At 33.2% G+C, this 19,910-nt stretch overlaps 2 protein-coding genes across 2 annotated transcripts; both read right to left on the bottom strand.

Annotated features, from left to right (window-relative positions):
• Window positions 1-1,673: 1,673 nt before the first annotated feature.
• Window positions 1,674-4,739, bottom strand: LOC128223540 (interferon-induced protein 44-like). Its single transcript, XM_052932817.1, has 4 exons — window positions 4,575-4,739; window positions 4,201-4,344; window positions 2,352-2,475; window positions 1,674-2,023 (listed from the first exon to the last, which is right to left on the bottom strand). Exons 1-4 carry the CDS (start codon window positions 4,737-4,739, stop codon window positions 1,674-1,676), a joined length of 783 nt encoding a protein of 260 aa, XP_052788777.1.
• Window positions 4,740-7,559: 2,820 nt separating this feature from the next.
• On the bottom strand, window positions 7,560-17,643 carry LOC128223539 (gonadotropin-releasing hormone receptor-like). Its single transcript, XM_052932816.1, has 4 exons — window positions 17,149-17,643; window positions 10,148-10,352; window positions 9,404-9,695; window positions 7,560-7,862 (listed from the first exon to the last, which is right to left on the bottom strand). The coding sequence occupies exons 1-4, from the start codon at window positions 17,641-17,643 to the stop codon at window positions 7,586-7,588; spliced, it is 1,269 nt and encodes a 422-aa protein (XP_052788776.1). The 3' UTR covers window positions 7,560-7,585.
• Between the last annotated feature and the right edge of the window lie 2,267 nt (window positions 17,644-19,910).

The raw sequence follows: 19,910 nt of genomic DNA, 5'->3' as shown, positions 1-19,910 counted from the left end.
TTTAAAACTATTCCACCTACGTATTAAGATCGGCCATACCGATCATGTTTAATTTCAATGGAAGTTACCTTCATGAGTATGACTCAGTCAAGCATAATTGATGCAACAGAGTCGTTGAAACTACCACTAACATTCCCTATGCTCTTGATTAGGCCATGTGATTAACAATACGTTCTCGACTACCGAATTGTTGATACCCTGTATTGGTTGGAATTGACATTAACATAAAAATGTCCATATAAGTGAAGCAATATTTCAAGAACTCACTATAATTCAACGGACAACCTAGAAGATCGATTCCGGGAAGTTTTTAGTTAGAGGTTTTCACTTTGTATTTCTAAGCATACACGGTATACGGGTAATAAACGGGTAGCAAACAACCCGACAGGAATACACAATTCAAGCATACGAGTTTTAGGGAAAACCTTAAAAACAGTTTGTGAATAATGCCTACTAAAATAATAGAAAATTAGAGACGTTTTAATGATATGAGTAAATTGAGTATATTAAAACAGAGCTTAATTTTGTAAAGCATATATCAGTCATAAGTGTAAGTACATGTATTTGGTTTCATCATTATTCACAGACTGACATTGACACTTAATACATCAATTCCGTGAAGTTTAATTACAAAGCCTTATAATCACTGACAAATACAGGTTCTTCTTTTGTATGTGGTTTCATCATTATTCACAGACTGACATTGACACCTAAGACATCAATGCCGTGAAATTCAATTACAAAGCCTTATAATCACTGACAAACACAGGTTCTTCTTTAAATGACGCATGTTATATCAAAATAAGTCGAATTGCATAGAAGCAATTATGCGAGAGTGTATAAGAATGTTTGGCAGTGAACTGATAAAGCACAAAGGTAGAAACTGAAACAATACGACTATAATGCATATCGGAAAGGACGTGATATGGAATATGAAATAATTTACAACCACCAAACGCAACAGAAAGAGAGCAAACAAGCAACACACTTCAAACAACAATTAAGATGTACATATTTAGCAAGTTTAACAAAATCAAATTCAAATAATACATCCTAACATTTAAATACATTAAATAAAACATAATATCCAAAGTCAGTCCAAAACTTCAAAATATCTTCATTGATCCTATAATGATTTCCATTAAAGGTCGAAATCTTAATGATATCCTCAAAGAGTAATATAACTAATTCTAATATTTTGAAAATGATCTAGCACTGTTGAAACGTTTTGGTGAGAGCCAAGAGTATGTGTGCAAGTTTATTTATACTCTCACTCGGTTAAGGCCCATTCGGAGAGTGCTTCAATAAGACTGTACGTCATATCTGATTTTTGGAGCATAGTTCACAGACAGAATGAAACACTGGTTAGAGCTATCCTGGTTCTTCAACGTGTATCAGTATGTAGCACTGTCACACGGGGCCCCATTTAACTTTAGTCTTCCCCAGTAAATTTATTTTATTGACCGTTCCAAGGCGGTACTTTACAATCTTTGTATTTAGTTATATATATACACTTTATATACCACTTAAACAAAGTGTGGCCCATTGACTTATAGGTGATTGCATTAAATGTAACAAAGGTATAATACTAGATTGAACACTTGGGATAGCCGAATCATAATTGTGTATTATATCCAATTATATTGTTTCCTTTGACAGATATCAGGCGGTCTTTAAAGCGTTCCAGCTTCTTCTTCAATCACATCCGACTCAGACATGTACTTTTCCTCACAATTCTGTAGCGACTTTCCTTCCCTCTGTTGAATATTCTCCATAAAATCCTCCGCGTAGTTCATCATCTGTTGCAGCGCTTGTAGGGCGAGGATGTTGACACCTTCATCCAGTTCTACCTCTGTATTGTAGTTCTTGATTGGATGAATGTTGTATTCCGGAATTCCCAGCAGTTCGGCGGCTTCCCGGACCGTTTCCCCGACGTCGATACTTTCTAACACTGTGTTAATAGAACTGACCACTATACCATCGATGAGATCAACTTTCGTAAGTAATACTGCTTGGGGAATATCTGAAACATTTAGAATGCAGTGGTAATTTGGATACAATTCATTTAAATCATATTTCGCATAACATCTTCTTTCGTTTCACATATCTAGAAAATAAATTGTAACAACGTTTTTTTTTTCTAATGTTTAGCTCTTCTTGATTCCCATTGGTTTTTTACATTATTTTTAAGAACACTGTGGATCGGAGGATAAGACAAATATTTTAGTGATTTTGAACTGGTGTGTCTGGTTATATGAAAACGATGCTTGGTGCTATTTATTAGAAATGTTCATTGTTCTTACGTTACCGAGTGCAGAGTTTTTTGAAATCCTTCATCTTGTCAATCACACGCTGCGGAAGTTCATCAAGTGTAGCACCATCAAGAACAAAAGCTACACAGTGGATCTTGTCGGCCAGGGTTGGCTCCTGGACAAATAACGAATCCTTTGTGTCAATTCCAGAGTCAGCACTAAACTGAAAATAATATATCGATATGAAAGTTGATTTGAAAGAAAACTAATAATATTTCAACATCCCAATTATAAATAAGCAGGAAAAAGATCAGATAATAAATGCTTATAGTTAAAATTTGAAGAATTTGGAGATTAGGTTGGAACCTTAATGAATGCGGCCCCAGGTGAGGTATTCATAAAACATCATGTAATTTCCTAACTTAAATCAATCTCTCAGTCAGATTTTCATTGACAAATTAAGTAAGTGTAAAGATATTTTTTTACCTGAAAGTAAGTTTTTTGAAAATAAGTAAATAACAATGAAATATTTTAGAAATCACAAGTTATTAAATCATAGGACTAGTGAGTAACTTCAATTAGGAAAATTACTAATTAAATTAGAAAAACGCTTTAAGATATTTTGTGAAAATGTCCCAAGGCCTCATATTCTTGGGTAGAAAATCATTTCTAGTCTTTCATATTTTGTAGGTTTTAATTTTTTAACCAATTATGTAACCAATTGAATTCTCCGTACGAGGGGCGGCGAAAGCGGGTGGACTTGGACGGAGTATATTATTTTAAATGGTGAGGTCTGGTGCATTTCTGGGAACGATTTAAAGCAACTGTTGGTAACCAAATTATTGTGACATTGTAGTCACAATCATAAAGGGCAATATATATGTAACACATTCGGCCATACTGTTTGTTGATCTTTTTGAAGACAGGGACAGATGAAATAAGATCGTTTACATGTGCAATTAACGGCTCTTTTTGATAGGTTATTCCCTTTCTTCTCTGCCATTGAATACATTTGCAAAAGGTAGTGTCTTTGGTTTAAAGGAAAAAGCAGAACTATAAATAACACCTTTAAAAACAGCAATTATATGACGTTTCAGTGAAATCAAAGGCCTCATCGATTAATTTCGTCATTATTCCAGTAAGCTTTGTCAGTCAAAACACATTTAGTGTATTACAATTAATTGGAATCAGAAATATAGTAATAAGATGTTAATAGGGCATACCCCTTATTTAGAGTTCAAGTGGTATTTTCTTTTTCAATTCCATGTACATATGGCGAGAAAGTCGAAATAGACTTAACTAAGTAAAGATACACCCATAAAGATATACAAGTTATTGTACATGTAGTTTATTTCTGTTGAAAGGGTTACGCATAGAAATAGTGAATGATTTCTAGAGATGTAAATTAAGTTTATATATATATATATATATATATATATATATATATATATATATATATGTATGTGTGTGTGTGTGTGTGATCAGTTGAGTGATTTAAGAGTTCAAAGAATAACAATAATAATTGCTTGAAATGGTTGAAACTCAGTTAATTAGTTAGAATTTTTTGGGAGAATCACATTGATGATTTAATACGTTTATTATTGTTTTCCAAATACAATTATTTGAGTAAACATGTAATGATCGGAGGGGGCAAAGTAGTCTACATGACAATTTATATATATTAGGAGTTTGTTTTATAAAAGTCTGCTCGTAAAAACATTTAAAACAATAGACAGTTCGAGTATAAAGTTGAAGAGCGCCCGGAAGAACGCTTCATACATACGTACTGTCTTTCAGTTGTGTTAAACTAGGCTACGCTATAAAGTAGTAAAATGAACTGAGTTAGTAAATAAAAATTAAAATAAGTATTCTTGAAAAAACTGGGGCAATGATCATACTTAAATAAATAACTTTAAGACAAGATTAGTGAACAAAAATAGTTGATTACTTGAAAGAACTCTGGCAGATTTCCATCTAGCAGATGGTTGCACTGTATCAGGTCGATGCCCAGCTCCTCCTCGAGTCCACGTGTGTCACACAGGCGGAAGTTAAGACAGTCATCAGAACTTATTTTGATTGTATATGGGTGGTACTGAAGGGACACACGGGTTGGAAATAACAAATTCATATTGTTTAAAAATCAATCTAGAAACATTTACGTACTTGTATTAAACTTTATGTACATATTAAATTCGAACTTCGATGGAAAATTCAATTGCCAGATTTAACATTTAATTGGAATTTAATTGAAAACCAAAAGTCAAGTAATGGCCATGGCTTTTCATTGACTGGAATAAACCTCAGTTTTCAACGTTCACTCACCACGGACGTAATGCTGTGCGCCGCTTTGCCGCAAATTGCCCTTTGTGTGATCCTGTCTCGAAAGACGGAAGTCACGGTGTTACAGAAACTTGACTTCCCAGAACCCACGGGACCAATTAGCAGGAGCCGGAAGTTATAAACCTTCAGTTTCCAAGCGGGCCGCATTCTGGTGATTGAAGTTTTCAGCGATTCTTCAAGCTTTAAAAATATTCAGATGCATGCTTTGCCAACGTATATAACACATATTGATATTTATATGTTTACTGATTATTCAATGTTTAATGTAAATGAAATTGTAAGTATGTGTGTGTTAGTGTGTGGGTGTGTGTTGTGAAAATGTGATTGCAAGAACTATACATTTTTCGGATACGATCATTTTCGACTGTGGTTGATATTTTTCTGAAATACCCAATGTTTTGTTACAATGAACGACTGCTTTAAGCTAGTTTATCTGACATCTGACTGATACAGGTTAAGTGGGTTTTCATCTATGTAAACCTTAAAGCTGTTTGATACCCAGCAATGCTAACTCTCCCAGCTTTTTCGCAGAGGAACCCTGCCCAAATTTTCAATTATGTCAACATCTGATGCTCAGAATTTCAATTTTATTAATACTGGATTTTCAATCTTTAATAATACATGGTAAATTGTTCTTATTTTACATTGATGCAAAATAATTTAAACAAATTAACATACTCGCATATTGCTATATTCTAACATTAATATTTTGTACATGTTACAGGACTTGTGATCAAGACACTGTCGAGTCGAATCAAGTGGAGACCAGTGCAAAACAAAATCTGATTCAGTCAGAAGTTGAAACCAGCATGCAAACTGGACAGGTTGATGATGAACCTTTAGCGAAGAAGCCTCGAATGATTGGTAAGACTTAATTAAGCTTAGCACCAGAAATGAATTAAGTGTAAACTTTTTGTGAACAATCATTGGTTTTAAATATTAAGAAATTTAAGAAATAAAATGTTATTGATAATTAACTGCTGAAATATACAACATTTTACTGTCATATCCACTCCCCTTTATGCTGTGTACCTCTCTTACTGGCTAATGGTCAGATATAAGAAATTGATGATACTGAGGTATACGTTCGGTTACTGGCAGACTAAGGACTCTTTATTTGGCCGAACATTGATGACATCAGCTGGGAAGTAAAGAGAAAATCCGGAGACTTTTACAACGCCTGAATTGATTGCTGAGCAGGGAAGAAAATTTAAATTTAATTGTGGAGAACATGAAACATGTAGAAAGTTCATGATTAAGACGTGATACAAAATTAATGTATACATGCCTGTTGCATGCAGATATCAAGTGATCAGTCTTATATGTCATGTTAAAAGAGTTTACATTTCCACTTGATTACTTTGTTAATTTTCAGTCCCAACTGTCATATTTGGGTGAGTTTAACATAAAGGCTTATAAGTCTAGTCAATAGTTTAATAGATGTTAAAATGTTATTTGTTATAAACAAATTTTGATAAATGAAAACAAAACATCTCTTAAATAAGATCGGCATTATGTTCTATTCATCATGCCAAACTCATAGTAACATAAAAAAAAAAAATTATCGAGATATAACTACAGTGAAATTATGCAAATTATTATTATTCCAATTTGTTTAAATGCAAAATAATGACTCATAACAAAACCTGATAACACTTCAATGGCTTTAGATAAACTCACGAAATTTAGAATACTTAGTCTAAAGACACCATAAAATCACACCTTGCTTATTTTTTTGTCCGAAGTTAATTGTTGTGTCTATGTATACTGCGTGAACCATTTAACATGTAGTAGCATACATTTTTATTTGATATGATTTAAAGCCATATAATTACTTCTAAAACGTCTGTTATACTTAATTTGTATATAGATTCGCTAAAGTGAAATAGAGTCATGTCATTTAAGGTTTTCTAGAAGCTCGTTATATTTCCGTGCTGCTGCTGCATGATGGTGATGGTGATGATATTAATTGTGAAATTAATTAATTCTCCAGTTAAACATTATAAAACAGACTAATGGACCACACTTATTCTGGACACAGATTATTGACATTGCCCTACTCAAAGGCATAATCAGCTCCAAACTTAACTAAGAAATGGTAATTGGGAGTGCGCGTTTGAGGATGTAAATCATTGACGAATGGAAACAAATTTATTCGACTAATATCAGCATGTATACAAAATGGTGGACTGCAACAATCATTTCGTTCCCGAAATATACTTATAACAAAAATAACGGCTCTCATGTCAATTTCAATCAGGTTTTGATCATTTCAAGTACATTTGGCAGTTTTATCATTATAATTCAACATGTGAAAAAAGTATTGCTAAATTTATCTTCGTCCAGTATTTAATGGTAGAGAGTAGACCGAGATACATTAGAAATATCATAATAATAGAAATGTAGCCCCTTACGCTTATTGTTCATTTGTAGGTATCGTAGACACTGGTAAAGGATATACCTAATACTTGTTCTAGTTTGATATCAATGAGAGGCATTAAGCAGATAACTTTAATATTCAAAACAAGATTAAATACTCATTTTCAAGGAATAAAATTGGCTTGTCCTCATTCATGTTTCAATTTACATCTCTTTCACATCTTAATGTGATGAACGTTACCTTAGTGTACACATAACCCCATTCAGGCATGCATGAAGAATATATTGATGACTATGACTTTTGAACTTGTTCGCAAACGAAATATTAGAACATTCAATAGTTCTACAAACACGAGTTCAATAAGTTTGTCATTAGACATAATTGTGAACAGCCTGTGTAGCAATTCATCAATTTCAAAATTAAGACGCTTATAACTTTATTGTTAAAGCACACTCTTATAACGATTCAATTTTAGGTTGAACTTTACGATGCCTTCATCTTGATAAAATATACTCAAAAATACTTTCAATTTTATACTTTACATTAGTTTTCGATTTCAATATGAAACGACTCTGTCACATACAACCACCGTTTGTCCAAAGACAAATATCGCCTAATTGTCACGATAGGAACTACTTATTTCACTCGACGTTGACTCAAGGATGTTAACGTTGTCTTGGCTGTTGTTGACTTTATATAACACTATGACGCACGGTTGTTTTGACTTGTCCTTCACGTCGTTCATACCAGGGCTGAGAGCGACCTCGTTGTGACATAGAACGACAAGGTTGTTGTGCTTGACAACCACGTAGCGGTTTGGGTCTAGCACGTGGGGAACGGTTCGCTTCGTGCGCATTGAGTAACTCTGCCATTCGTTTCTTCTCCAAAACCTGAAAAATATAAGTGTCAGTTGTTATCTATGTTTCATTTTTGTCTTAGCAAATACCGAAAAGCTGAGTTGTGATTTTTGCAACAACTTATGACAGAAATATACATTTTTGAGCAAAAATAAATTAATCAAAGAACATGGAACAATTATCCAATTGAATACAGTTGATATCTCTGTTTCTCTGGAGAATAATTGGTTGTTTTAGTGTAGATTTCACCGCTCTCCTACAATTGAAATATTAATTTCGGCGTTTGCTAGATGAAATTCAGCATTCTTACACTAAAACAAACAACTGAAACAAACAATTCCTTTTATGGTTGATTCATTGCTACAACACGTATTAATCATTTAAATTTAATTTGCATCGCATTGGCAAATCGTTGGATTGTTTTGCAAAATGACATCAATTCGGAAATGGCATCATTGATTTTTTGTCAATGTTTATGTTCATTTTTAAAGTGAAAATCGGTAAACTATCAGAAACAGTGAAATTTTGTTTCGATAAACTTTTGTTTTAACGGTTCATTTATCAGGATATAATGCATCGTCCCGTTAATAAGTAAACAAAAAGCATGAAATCAATATCGCCGAAAAGCTAGGTAAAATATAACTTGTGTTAGTACCTTTTGACAGAAAATCGTTTTTAATCAATGTTTTTCTATCAAATACATCGCACATGCTTAAGAAGCTCCAAATTATATTTTAAGCATGCCGTGTCTTATTTGGACTACGACTACAGGGGACAATAAATTGCATTGAAATATTTTCTTTAATCTTTCACTATTGTCAATGAATGAGAATAGCGAGTACTTTGTGTAATAGATGTTATTTTGTATCTGGATGGACTGTACCACGCAAGTAATAGATTACTTCTTCGACACCTACAACTGAGAAAGTACTTCTTTGCATCCAAAACAACTGTCTTGTTTAAGTGAACGAATCTTATAGCTAACATCAACATTCATGTATACATGCATATGATAATATTCTTGCGACCTACAACTGCAGTACAAAAAAAAATGAATAATAGTATCACGCACAAAGTATTTATGCGGGTGCTTTAGAATAATAATAATATATTGGAAAATGCCCTATCCGTCAGTTTGCATTTTAATTTGTAATTATCACTAATAATATTCTTGGAGTGCATACTGTAATATATCAATATACAAAGAGTATCAATCACGCATTTCCATTTCTGTACAAAGTTAATAAACAGCTCACACTGCCAAGTATTTGGCTATTTTCAGCTTGGTAATAGGCTGTACGTGTTGTTTCCGAAAATGGTCTTTATGCTTGTGCATTTGAAACAAGATGTTAGTTTAATGGATTTGGTCATGAAGTTTCTGTTTTCATGGCAATGCTCTTTAAATATAAGATCTAGAATATATGAACAAGTTTTATATTTCGGTACTGGTGAGTATGAGCATTATAAACATACATCTTTTCAAACCTTGAGCTGTCATACATCAAAATGCCTGGCGCTTGATGCAGTAAAGACGCATGCAGCGTGAATAATTAAAAAAGCTGCGGTCAACTGACCTTGGTTTATGCACCTTACAAAGTTGGAAGGCTCCGTATATCATTGGATTGATAAGCGCGTTGGAATGGCCGATGAACAACAGTGGCAACATGGTTTTCCTAGGCATTGCACTCAAATCGAGGAATGTGAAGTACATAAACACGACATAATATGGCGTCCAACAGAATATGAAGGCTGCAACTATGACTATGGACATTCGAAGGGCCTTCCGTTTGGCCTTCCGGAACAGATGATTGCGAACATGACCGCGACCCTGACCATACTCGGATGATATCGAACTCTCTTCAGGTTCTGAAACAAAAGCAATACTTTCTTTATGATGAAATTATATTTCTTTTAGATTATCTATGATGATTTAAATTCAGATAGCCAATTCAGAAAATGTGTAGGTCGCATAGAGCTTCTCAATGGACATGTATTTTAATCATGACAGCGCTTGTTCAAAATGACTCTCTACCAGTAAATCTCTCTTAAGGATTCCAGACGACTGCATTCCGTATTGAAATCGTGATTCAGTCTTTGTTTAAATCGTAATCAGTTTTCTAATTACGAGTTTTCATTTGAGGAGAATTGTGCAATAGAACTTCAGGACATAAAACAATTTCAAGAACAGACGCTAGACACAACATATAAATATACGCCTCACACGAACTCATTTGATCATTAACCAGATGGTAGTCTTGATATTGCGTTTTGATCAGAGAAAGGTAGATAATAAAACTGCATTAGGAAATGGATATCACCTCTAAAATCCTTTGATTTCCTCGTAATTGTGCCTGATATTAAGCCATACGCAATCCCCATGATGAGCAGCGGCACGATGAAACTAAGAAGTAACGATACAATACTGTATACTCGTTTCCCCCAAGCAACGTCGTGATATCCCATATCTATGCATTGGACAAAGTGTTCGCGAAATGGACCCTTCGCTGTTTGGAATATGAATATCTGGAAATGTAAAAACGATCATTTTGGTTTATTTTCTATTCAGTACACGTATTAAAGACAATCGGAAAGCAGCAACATCTCAAAGAACAGCATCACTATAGTGGTCGTCTGAAGTAACATACATGTAACTTTCAGAAAATAATAACAAACAAATTCGAATAATTCAATTTTGTGACGGGTTTGAGAATTATAGTAAAAAATATCAACAAAGAATTCGGAACATGTTCTGGGGGCAAGCAAAGTATTGATTTTCTCCTTAAACACATACATACAAATCGATGTAAAATCAAAGTCGAACCGTACACAGAAATAGTATTTATTTCTGTAAATTAAATTGTCTTCATTGCTAGTTACTTACACATACACCATGGTATTTGATTTATAAGCAATCTTGTTTAAAATGCTTATTTGCCTTCCGCTTTATGAAGGGAAATATTATTATATTCCCTATATACTATGTTTTGCTAGGAATTCAGACGTGCACATGTGTTTTTTAATGTTAAACTTTTATAACTACAATGTTTATTTAAAAATAACACTTTTTAGATTTTAATTGACCTTAAATGTTAGCTTCTAACCACTTCATCTTAAGTGACAGGGTGCCAGTATCCACCTGAGAAACGAAAATGAATTACTAATCGCCTATCACGTTTTCCTGCTATAGAAAACACATTTTTTCGACATTTTAAATTATTAAGCGTTAAGAATTTGAAGCAGATGTAAAGAAGATTGTGTAGATGTAACATACAAGTGAGTCAATCCCGGCTTATTTTACGAGGACATGTCCCTGTGGGGTGGCTTAAATATTTCTGTCATGAATTTTCTCAAGAGAAAGTATTTTTGAAATAATATGTATTATTTAAAGTCCCACTATGCTTTGGTGATGTAAACTTATTTTTTGTATGTATATCCAAATGGTATCTCAACACCTTAAAGCCCTAGAATGATAAAAATGCAACTTCAAAATGCAGCAAAACCGAAAGTATCGTCCAAGTAAAATTGAAATTTGGCGCGCACAACGTCATGACGAAACTTGTTCATTACGTCGTTTTCTAAACACCCGTAGCATAAAAAACTCATTATTAGCATTCTTAAGAAGCTTTTGGTTTAAACAGTTTACCAGTAATATAATAATAACACTTATGTGATCATTATTAGGTAATATGATATTGAAAATATTTAGGTTTTATTCAAGTGCGAAACTAGACTGCTAGAAGGGCTAAAAACAACAGATACACCAACACCTCACAATAGACTACGTGATAATGTAAATTATCCAATCACGCAACAACACAGCATGGAAAGTGTTGTCTTCAAAGACGTTATTTGGGCAAATATCAACATTTGCTGTAGGGTTCAAGCTTTTAGTATCTTAGTTTTAACATTCCAATGATTTACTACACTTGATTTGGCATTTAACACAACAAGTGGCTTTTAAAAAACAAACCATATATATCTGCGATTTTTCGCTAAACAACATTGGTGCTAGACTCCGCCCGCTTTTCTGCCTCATTAGCATATAGTAAGTCAGTGGACCAGTTTTTAATTTCGTTGGTATTTTTCATACATTTCTCTTAATAAAGCATCGTGTGGACCTTTGAAATTTATCAGACATTATATGAGAATCTATCATAGTTAGATACTCACTTTGATTTATTTCTGTAATTGTTTTATCCTAACTGGTACTCCGACTTTAAACGGTGGTATTTGATTTTAAAATGAAAATTGTGGTTATTTTACACGCATTTTTGCTAATGTGTTTTCTTTCGCATGTCCAAAGAGGAAAAATCGAAGCTCAGAAAATAATTAACACTGTTTAAGGGCGTTTTAATTGCATTTACAGAGTATTTATCGCCATCAATTTATATTATTTCTTTTCTTTCTATAGATCTTTCTGCGATGAACTTAATAACAGAAGTCTTGTAGACTATTGATTGGGTTTATCTTTACATAAAGACAACAATTAGGACGAAAGAGATTCTTTATTTTACATTTGCATCCTGTGTTAAACTAAATCATAATCGAAACGTTTTTGATTATGTAATGATACTTTTCCCAATCCAATCGCTGTTTGAATGATCGTCGGCTACTTTAAAGTAGTATGAACATAACACATAAGTAGGCGTCTTTTTAAACAAAATGAGCACTGAAAATAGTAAATTAATTTAAAGGAAATGAACAGAAGAATAAATAATGATGCAAAGCATTGTATACATTCGATGTTAAAAAGTTGAATTCAATAACACCTTAAATATTAAAGTAGTATCTTCTTGCAAATCATTCTACTCCCTAAAATAAATTTAAATTATTAAGTTATAGATCGCTAATTGATTGCTGATGTACCTACAGGCATATGCTGATAGAAGTATGTTGCACAGTTTGATATCATGTATTTGGTGCCGATGGATAATGTTTCTGTCTATTCGAACATAAAGAACAAGTCAGAATATTGATACTTGATTTGAATTGTTAAGATATACCGCACACTCCATTAACTCATGAAGACAACTGATTCATTCATCTAAACATCAGGTAAAAAAAAACTCCACGCGTACTTTAACCTACCCAATTGCGTTCATATCCCCGATAATGACATCAACCCCACAATTCATTCCTTAATTGGTGCTCATATTTATTGTAGGACATTTACTACATATACGCCAGCATCATAAAGGTAAAATTCATGATCTGTTTCGTTTAAACTCTGTTTTTTCCACTGATTTTACATAGGTGGGGGTTGGTAGCCCCACTAATCGTCGATAGACGATTTCTTGCAATTTACAATATCTCATTATTTATAAAATGTTTAGTGTTATGTGTGTGTTCTGTCTTTAATATGACCCATGTCAAATTATTTGAGCGTTTTCTGGTATCAATTAAAGTGTTTGTGACTGTCCCAGATAAGCCAATGCCCTAAGCGAAGATGTCATCATGAATCGGTTCAATTTGATCATCGATTTGTACATTTTGAATGTTTAACGTTGAACTATTTTCTAACAGCAATATGGTTGCAGATTAACGTTTCAAACATACCGAGATCAGTTACTCTTTTGGCTAAAAAGTCAGCAATTCTTTATTCTTTATTTTTTGTTGCTTTTTCATACCATGAAATAAGCATAAAGCTGCATTTCAATAATCTATGTTAACATGGTGGATATTATTTTCATTTAAAAGCAATACACTACACCTATATCTTCATAAACATCCTGATTATATTGTTGATGTTGCGTGTAAAACCAATGCATAGTAGGTATTGCATGATCATATACGGAAATTGGAATATACGTCACAAACATATACCTCGATTAGATTACTGTTTTTGAACACTTGAACGCATTTAAAATTGATAGCGGATCACCTTGTTCGTATGCTCATCTCATACAAATTATTTAACATATGGGTATGTTCTTAAAAAGCACACTTATACTTAACAAATATCTAAACTTTAAAAATACACAAATACAGTATTCTCCTCCTATAAGTATAAGTTTCCACTAGATTCTTAAAACTCTTTTAATCTTCGACATGAAATTGACATAAGTCATTAACATATATAAACACGATTTAGCCTAAGTTGTTTACATCTCTGCACGACATTTAAAGTTATATCTTATGTCTATTTAAAAAAAACTAAGATCGGCAAAGCTTGCCACTGAGAGCCAGGCTCTACAATCAACGTTTTTAATAAATCAAATGAAAGACTTTTGTGCCACATGGAGTCTATTTTTTAACTTCATGGTGCGACCACAGCATAACCCAGATGGCATCGTATTATGAAATTACAAAGAGATTTTGTTAAAACATCCTTTGACTGATTCTTGAGACTTGATTACATGGTCATTGCAATTTATGTTAAAACACCTACTTTTTCATGTTTAGGTTTGGAACTGAAAATGAGAATGCATTCCGTCTATTCTAGATAAAGGGATAATTTGTTATCAGTTAACCACTTGCTGTAGTTTTGCAATTCTTGTCCCAAAATTTGTATAATGGTATTAGGGATTTTATATGAAATTTAAATCGCGCTGTCATCAGCATAAAGTATCAATTTGCATTTAGAGCGGATGATTTAATTCATGTCATTAATGCAGCATACAAACAAGATGCACACAATTTGATTAAAATCCGATTTGGTATAATACGCACGAACAGACTGATTCATGTCGGTTAAGTATGAGCGAACCACCCCCAATGACTCCACATACCATTTTATAAGAATATTTCCAGCTTAGCGTATATAAATCACCAAAAGATTTTGGTCAACTGAATAAAATGCTTACAATTCGAAACTTATGATCTACGATTTTTCTTCAAAAGCGGTTTGCACTTTGTGGCTTTTGATTGAAAATATGACTTGTATTTTAATAAGGCAGCTGCCTTCAAAAATCTAGCAGGAATATTATTTAACCTTAAATAGTTAAAGATGGATGATTTCTTTAAGACAAATAGCCATGACACAGTGTGTAGTTTAAAGGACTTATCAACTATATACTTATTTCTTCATGGTGAAATGTAATTCTCTATCGCTATAACCAGCCGTGCAATCCGATCGTTCACCCTATATGTTTAGAGAGGACATATTGGAATAAAACCTGCGCTTTATTTTTTATTGATTCTCTTCTTCTCCCTTCAAAGACAATAACACGACCCAACTTGATAAAGGACGGTAAGATTAAACATATATTAGGAGTATTAATTATTCATGCCCTAAGGGCAAAAACTGGTATCATTTTTTTTCAAAGAAAATGTAATTATGGATGCGCGGCTTTGACAGGATAAACGTTTACACTGTCCGAAATCGGCCGCTTGTTTCGTAACACTGTGATATTGTTTGGTAAATGATATAATTTGGACTGCATCTGATATAAAACTAGAATATGATATATATTATATTCAAATAGGACTCCTGGTTTTTCGATTCCGATTCTTATACGCCATTATGGAACGCCACAACTGTTTTACGTTGTGACCGCTCCAGCTATTATGTCTAATTGACAGTATATTATGTCTAACATGCATGCTATTATGTCAAAAGCTTTTTTATGTCTAACCGACATGTTGTTCATGAATAAGAGGTTAATGATTGCTTGCTGCTCGCGACTAAGCGATAATCGCCCGAAGATGTCCATAATGGCCTGAGGGCCGTAGGCCCGAAGGACATAATGAGTTCGAGGGCGATTATCGCATAGTGGCGAACAGCAAGCAATCATAAACGTCTTTAATACGTATGAGTCAACTTCATTTTAAGCGTATATAGAAACCCATTTCAGAAGTTACCTTTTTGACTTAATCTGTTTGCTATTTTTACAAGGCTTAAAACATTAATTTTGACAGCTTAAAGAAAAAGTTTTTTTTCAATTCTTTGTTGTACTTCCCACATTAGATGCACAACTATCGGACCGAAAACCATTTTAATAGAACGGTTTTATATCCCATTGTTATCACGTAAGTGTTAACAAGTAGCTCAACGGATCATATTATTATTATTATTATTATTATTATTATTATTATTATTATTATTATTATTACAAAACAAAAATTGTAAAAATACTGTATACATCCATTAATGGTTAGATAAAATTTTAAAGGCACCTAGAAGGAATAAATTTTCTTATGATAAAGATGGGTGTTCTTGGACAGAATTCGCGTTTTTGTAATTGTATGATCAACAAGATCAAAAGCTTTCTTTCAGTCTATGTAGGCTGTACTCATATAAATTTCATTTTCTATAACATGAACAAAGACATATGTCTTTTTATACGTACATCGCATGTAAAGTGCACCATAGAAGGCATTTAACTACATATTATGTTTACACGCTACAATAGTAATTTACTACTTGGGATTTCTCAAACCCGTTTTAAAAAAATTAATCAAATTTTGTGCTCAATAGTTTTGATTTGCAACGTTCAGTTTTATTTGGCAATGAACGAATCTATCTTTAATACCTATATAAGAGGGATGATCCAATTTACCTGGACACGCGTGATCAAAACGCTATTGTATTGTTACGTGTAACAATATATATATATATATATATATATATATATCATTTTAACCCGCAATGTATTTTCTATCGTTTCATGTAGTTGCTGTGTTTGTTTTGCTGTTATCTAAACGGCCCCTTTTTAAACCATGGTAACAATTAAGCACACAGCGCAGTTCACTGTGCAGTAAACATTTCTTTAAAGTAAATATTATTATTAATAATATAGTACGTTGTTGGCGTTTTTGACGCTATGGCGTTTAGATCATAAACTGAAAAATATGGAACTGTGTCTTGGATACCTTAAAACGCGAACTTAATCTCTGAAGTTCAATGAATCGAACATACTTGTTATCATGATGCAGTGTAAAGTATAAGGACAAAGATGGTCAAAGATGAGAAGGAATTTGTTAAAGTAATTACCGTGTAATTGTAAAAACGTTTCGTTGACAGAAGTCAGGTATTTTATCCTATTTAATTTGTATATTTTATAGCTGCCGAAATCTTTGTCTCATTGTAAGGCAATATTGCTCACAGTTTTGCAAACCAACCGGAATGGTTAATACGGATCTTCTCCCCATTCATGTTGTCGATCAAAATTCTTTAATCTTATGGTGAATTTACGAGACGTCGGTTCACGAGTCTATTACTTAAATTTGCAATAGTACCAAGAGGTAAAGTTAGTGTTCTATGTCTTTGGCGTTGCCCATTGCCACTAAACCGGGTTTATGTTAAACTTTTTGCTACTGAGCATGTTTCTGTAGCTTTTTGCATATATATTGAATGAATATTAGGTAATGGTCTCCTTACCTGTGGTATACTAAGGATAGCACAAAAGCACCAAGACGCTGCTATCATTATGCGGACCCTTTTGGGCGCCCTGTGGCGACTAATAGGATCCATAATCACAAAACATCGGTCTAAACTGATCACAACTGTTATATATGTGGACAAATTGAAGGAGAAAACTTGTGCGAACTTGATTGCCTTGCACATAAAGTTTCCAGCATACCATTGTACCGTTGCGGCCCAAACTGCCTCGACTCCCATACAGAAAAACGCCACCAATAAGTCTGCCGTTGCCAAGTTGATTATTAAAGTGTTTATCGTAGATTTTCGCCGCCGCATTCTGTACATTTGAGCGATCGTTGATAAGTTTCCAAACAGCGACAAAATAAACAAAGTTCCATTAACAAGTAGTTTGACAAGGTTCATTTCATCAAACACAGGTAGAGGTATATCAGTTGCGTTTTCCATGCTTATTTTTTCACCTGCTTCTTCAGGCGTAGTTCCATTTAAAGTCATATTTTAAAAATTTTCTACCGGGAACGTTTAGAAATAAGATAAAATAATCAGAAAAAATACTTAAACACATTCATCTCTGCTGTTTATATCTCTTTAAACTTTTGAACACAATTATTTAATTAATAATTGGCAATTTGTTGAATAATTAAATTTGCATCTCAACCAAAAGCGTTAAATACATTTCTAGGCTTTTCTTCAGTGCTGTAATATTCTGTTTTTATTTGCAGGCTTTATATTGAGCCTCTTAAATGTTTCTGTATACAATTATGAACAAAAACAAAAGTTTGTGATATGTTTCAAACCTTTAATTATGACCAACAGCTCGCAAACATACTTCACGTTCGATATTAAATTAATCAAGTCTCTATCACAGTTACTCCTGTTGTTCTGAACTTTACATCATACAAATATCAACTACTTTAGCATCGGAAAACTAGCCTTTATACAGTGAACTCCTACATCGAAGGAATCGCATCAAGCCAATCGGAGAATACAATAACATTCTCTGAACGATAAACTTTTAATGTCTGTCTCCGAAAAAGGAATAAAAGAATAAGTATATGGTTCATCTTGATACGTAATAGGTATTTCTAAAAAATATCTCATTTTTAGAAGAAAAAGTATTTTATTGTAAAAGTACAATGGTTCGATGGCATCCTTAGCTGATACGCTTGTTTTTGTTTATGAAAACTGACGATGTATTGCGGCGGTGTTGTTTACGTCGTCGCAGGTGTATTGCGCAGCAATACGAATGTCTGCATTTGTCATCAACAGTAAACCAATACAAGCAGATGTAAACAACAGTTAACAAGGTACACAGTATCACAAAAACACTCCAATATGTGAACAAGTCCAAACTATTTAAGAGTTTTGCCCCTTGGTTAACAGAGTGAAATGGACGAACAATGGCGACAACATTTCAACTTATTTTTTTCTTAAATATGAAAAGATATACACTGTGCTAATAATATTTGTTCGAAGGGCAATACTCGTATGCATATCAGTTATTAAACTGAAATTAAATGAATTTGGCTTTTTATTAATATAAAAAATGCAAGCTTACATTGTTATTAAATAGGGGAAAAGTACCCTTGTTGAATCTGCATTGTATTTTGTAAAAGACCATCTCACCATGATTATTCTTAGCGGCGAGGGAAGAATATATCCGTTCTGAGATAATTCCAGAAAAAGGAAGTTTTAAGAAAGTGCCTTCCTATGTCACAGTTATATTTAAGTCTCAATTAGTTGAGGTTAACATCGAGCCTTTTTCAAACGACATGACGCTATTTTAGATTGTTGTTTCGTGAATTGTTTTATTCATAGCCCGAATTAGGCTACTATTCGAAGCGCGAGAAACAATAATGGGGTTTTGACCCGTATATCCCATATAGGACCAACCTGTATCATATAACTGACTGATATATAAGTTATTTGAATGTATATGTAAAATAAAGCCGAGTTTTTTAAGACGACATCAAGATTGAAAAGTAAATGTGAATCGTGTCAATCGTTGGTAGCCACTGTGGTTGTCGAAAAGTTAAGTCGGGAAACATAAGCTCTAAATTCGACAAACGATTGAGTTTTCGTTACGACTGTCATTTGTAATAAAGTAATATTCGTTTGTAAAATAGCTTACTTTTATTTTTTTATTGTTTATGATTTTTGGGGTTATTTGATAAGAAACTGACTTAAGCATATATTTGTTCATTTACAATGTATGGGCATTGTAGTATAGATATATGTAACAACCCGTTCGTTTAATCATTTCATCATTAAGTTAAACGCGCGTTCGTAGTCAATGTCTTGTAAATGTAATGTCAATGTATCGTCTGTATGTCGTGTATGTATCTGTTATGTACTTGTATAGTATGTAAATGGTCATTCCGGTTCTCGTAGGAGTGAGCTATTTTTAGATATATATAGGGGGCGCTTTATCTAATCAAATTACCCGTGCTAACTTTCCCGGCTAAATCACTACCATCTAAAGAACCGACGTGAACGAACGCATAACCCTGACGTATAATATAATCTTGCAAAAGATTATTTATGATATTGCTGCCGGTATGTTTTAATTATGATACTTCATGCATTGTTGTATTCCTTTTATTTATTATGATAGTATTATTGCATTATTGTAATAATGATGTTTGTATCGTCATATATTGTATAAAAGGTATCAATTGTGTTTACAGGCTTATTTCGTTAATTTACGAAATTTACGAAATAAAATAGACAATAGAACCACTGGCTATATATATATATTAGTA

Source organism: Mya arenaria, chromosome 17 (genome assembly GCF_026914265.1).
Source record: "Mya arenaria isolate MELC-2E11 chromosome 17, ASM2691426v1".
In the NCBI taxonomy this organism is placed as follows: Eukaryota; Metazoa; Mollusca; class Bivalvia; order Myida; family Myidae; genus Mya; species Mya arenaria.
The sequence above is the reverse complement of the archived record's forward strand: the minus strand, read 5'-3'. Positions and strand labels throughout refer to the sequence as shown.

Bases quoted from the DNA above. Each gene is read 5' to 3' on its own strand.
- LOC128223540 (XM_052932817.1), bottom strand. From the start codon at position 4,739: ATGCGGCCCGCTTGGAAACTGAAGGTTTATAACTTCCGGCTCCTGCTA. The intron at 4,345-4,574 runs GTGAGTGAACGT...GTGTCCCTTCAG, and splicing joins CGCACAGCATTACGTCCGTG to TACCACCCATATACAATCAA. The intron at 2,476-4,200 runs GTAATCAACTAT...TATTATTTTCAG, and splicing joins ATCTGCCAGAGTTCTTTCAA to TTTAGTGCTGACTCTGGAAT.
- LOC128223539 (XM_052932816.1), bottom strand. From the start codon at position 17,643: ATGACTTTAAATGGAACTACGCCTGAAGAAGCAGGTGAAAAAATAAGC. The intron at 9,696-10,147 runs GTGATATCCATT...CTTTTGTTTCAG, and splicing joins GAAATCAAAGGATTTTAGAG to AACCTGAAGAGAGTTCGATA. The intron at 7,863-9,403 runs GTCAGTTGACCG...TATATTTTTCAG, and splicing joins TGTAAGGTGCATAAACCAAG to GTTTTGGAGAAGAAACGAAT.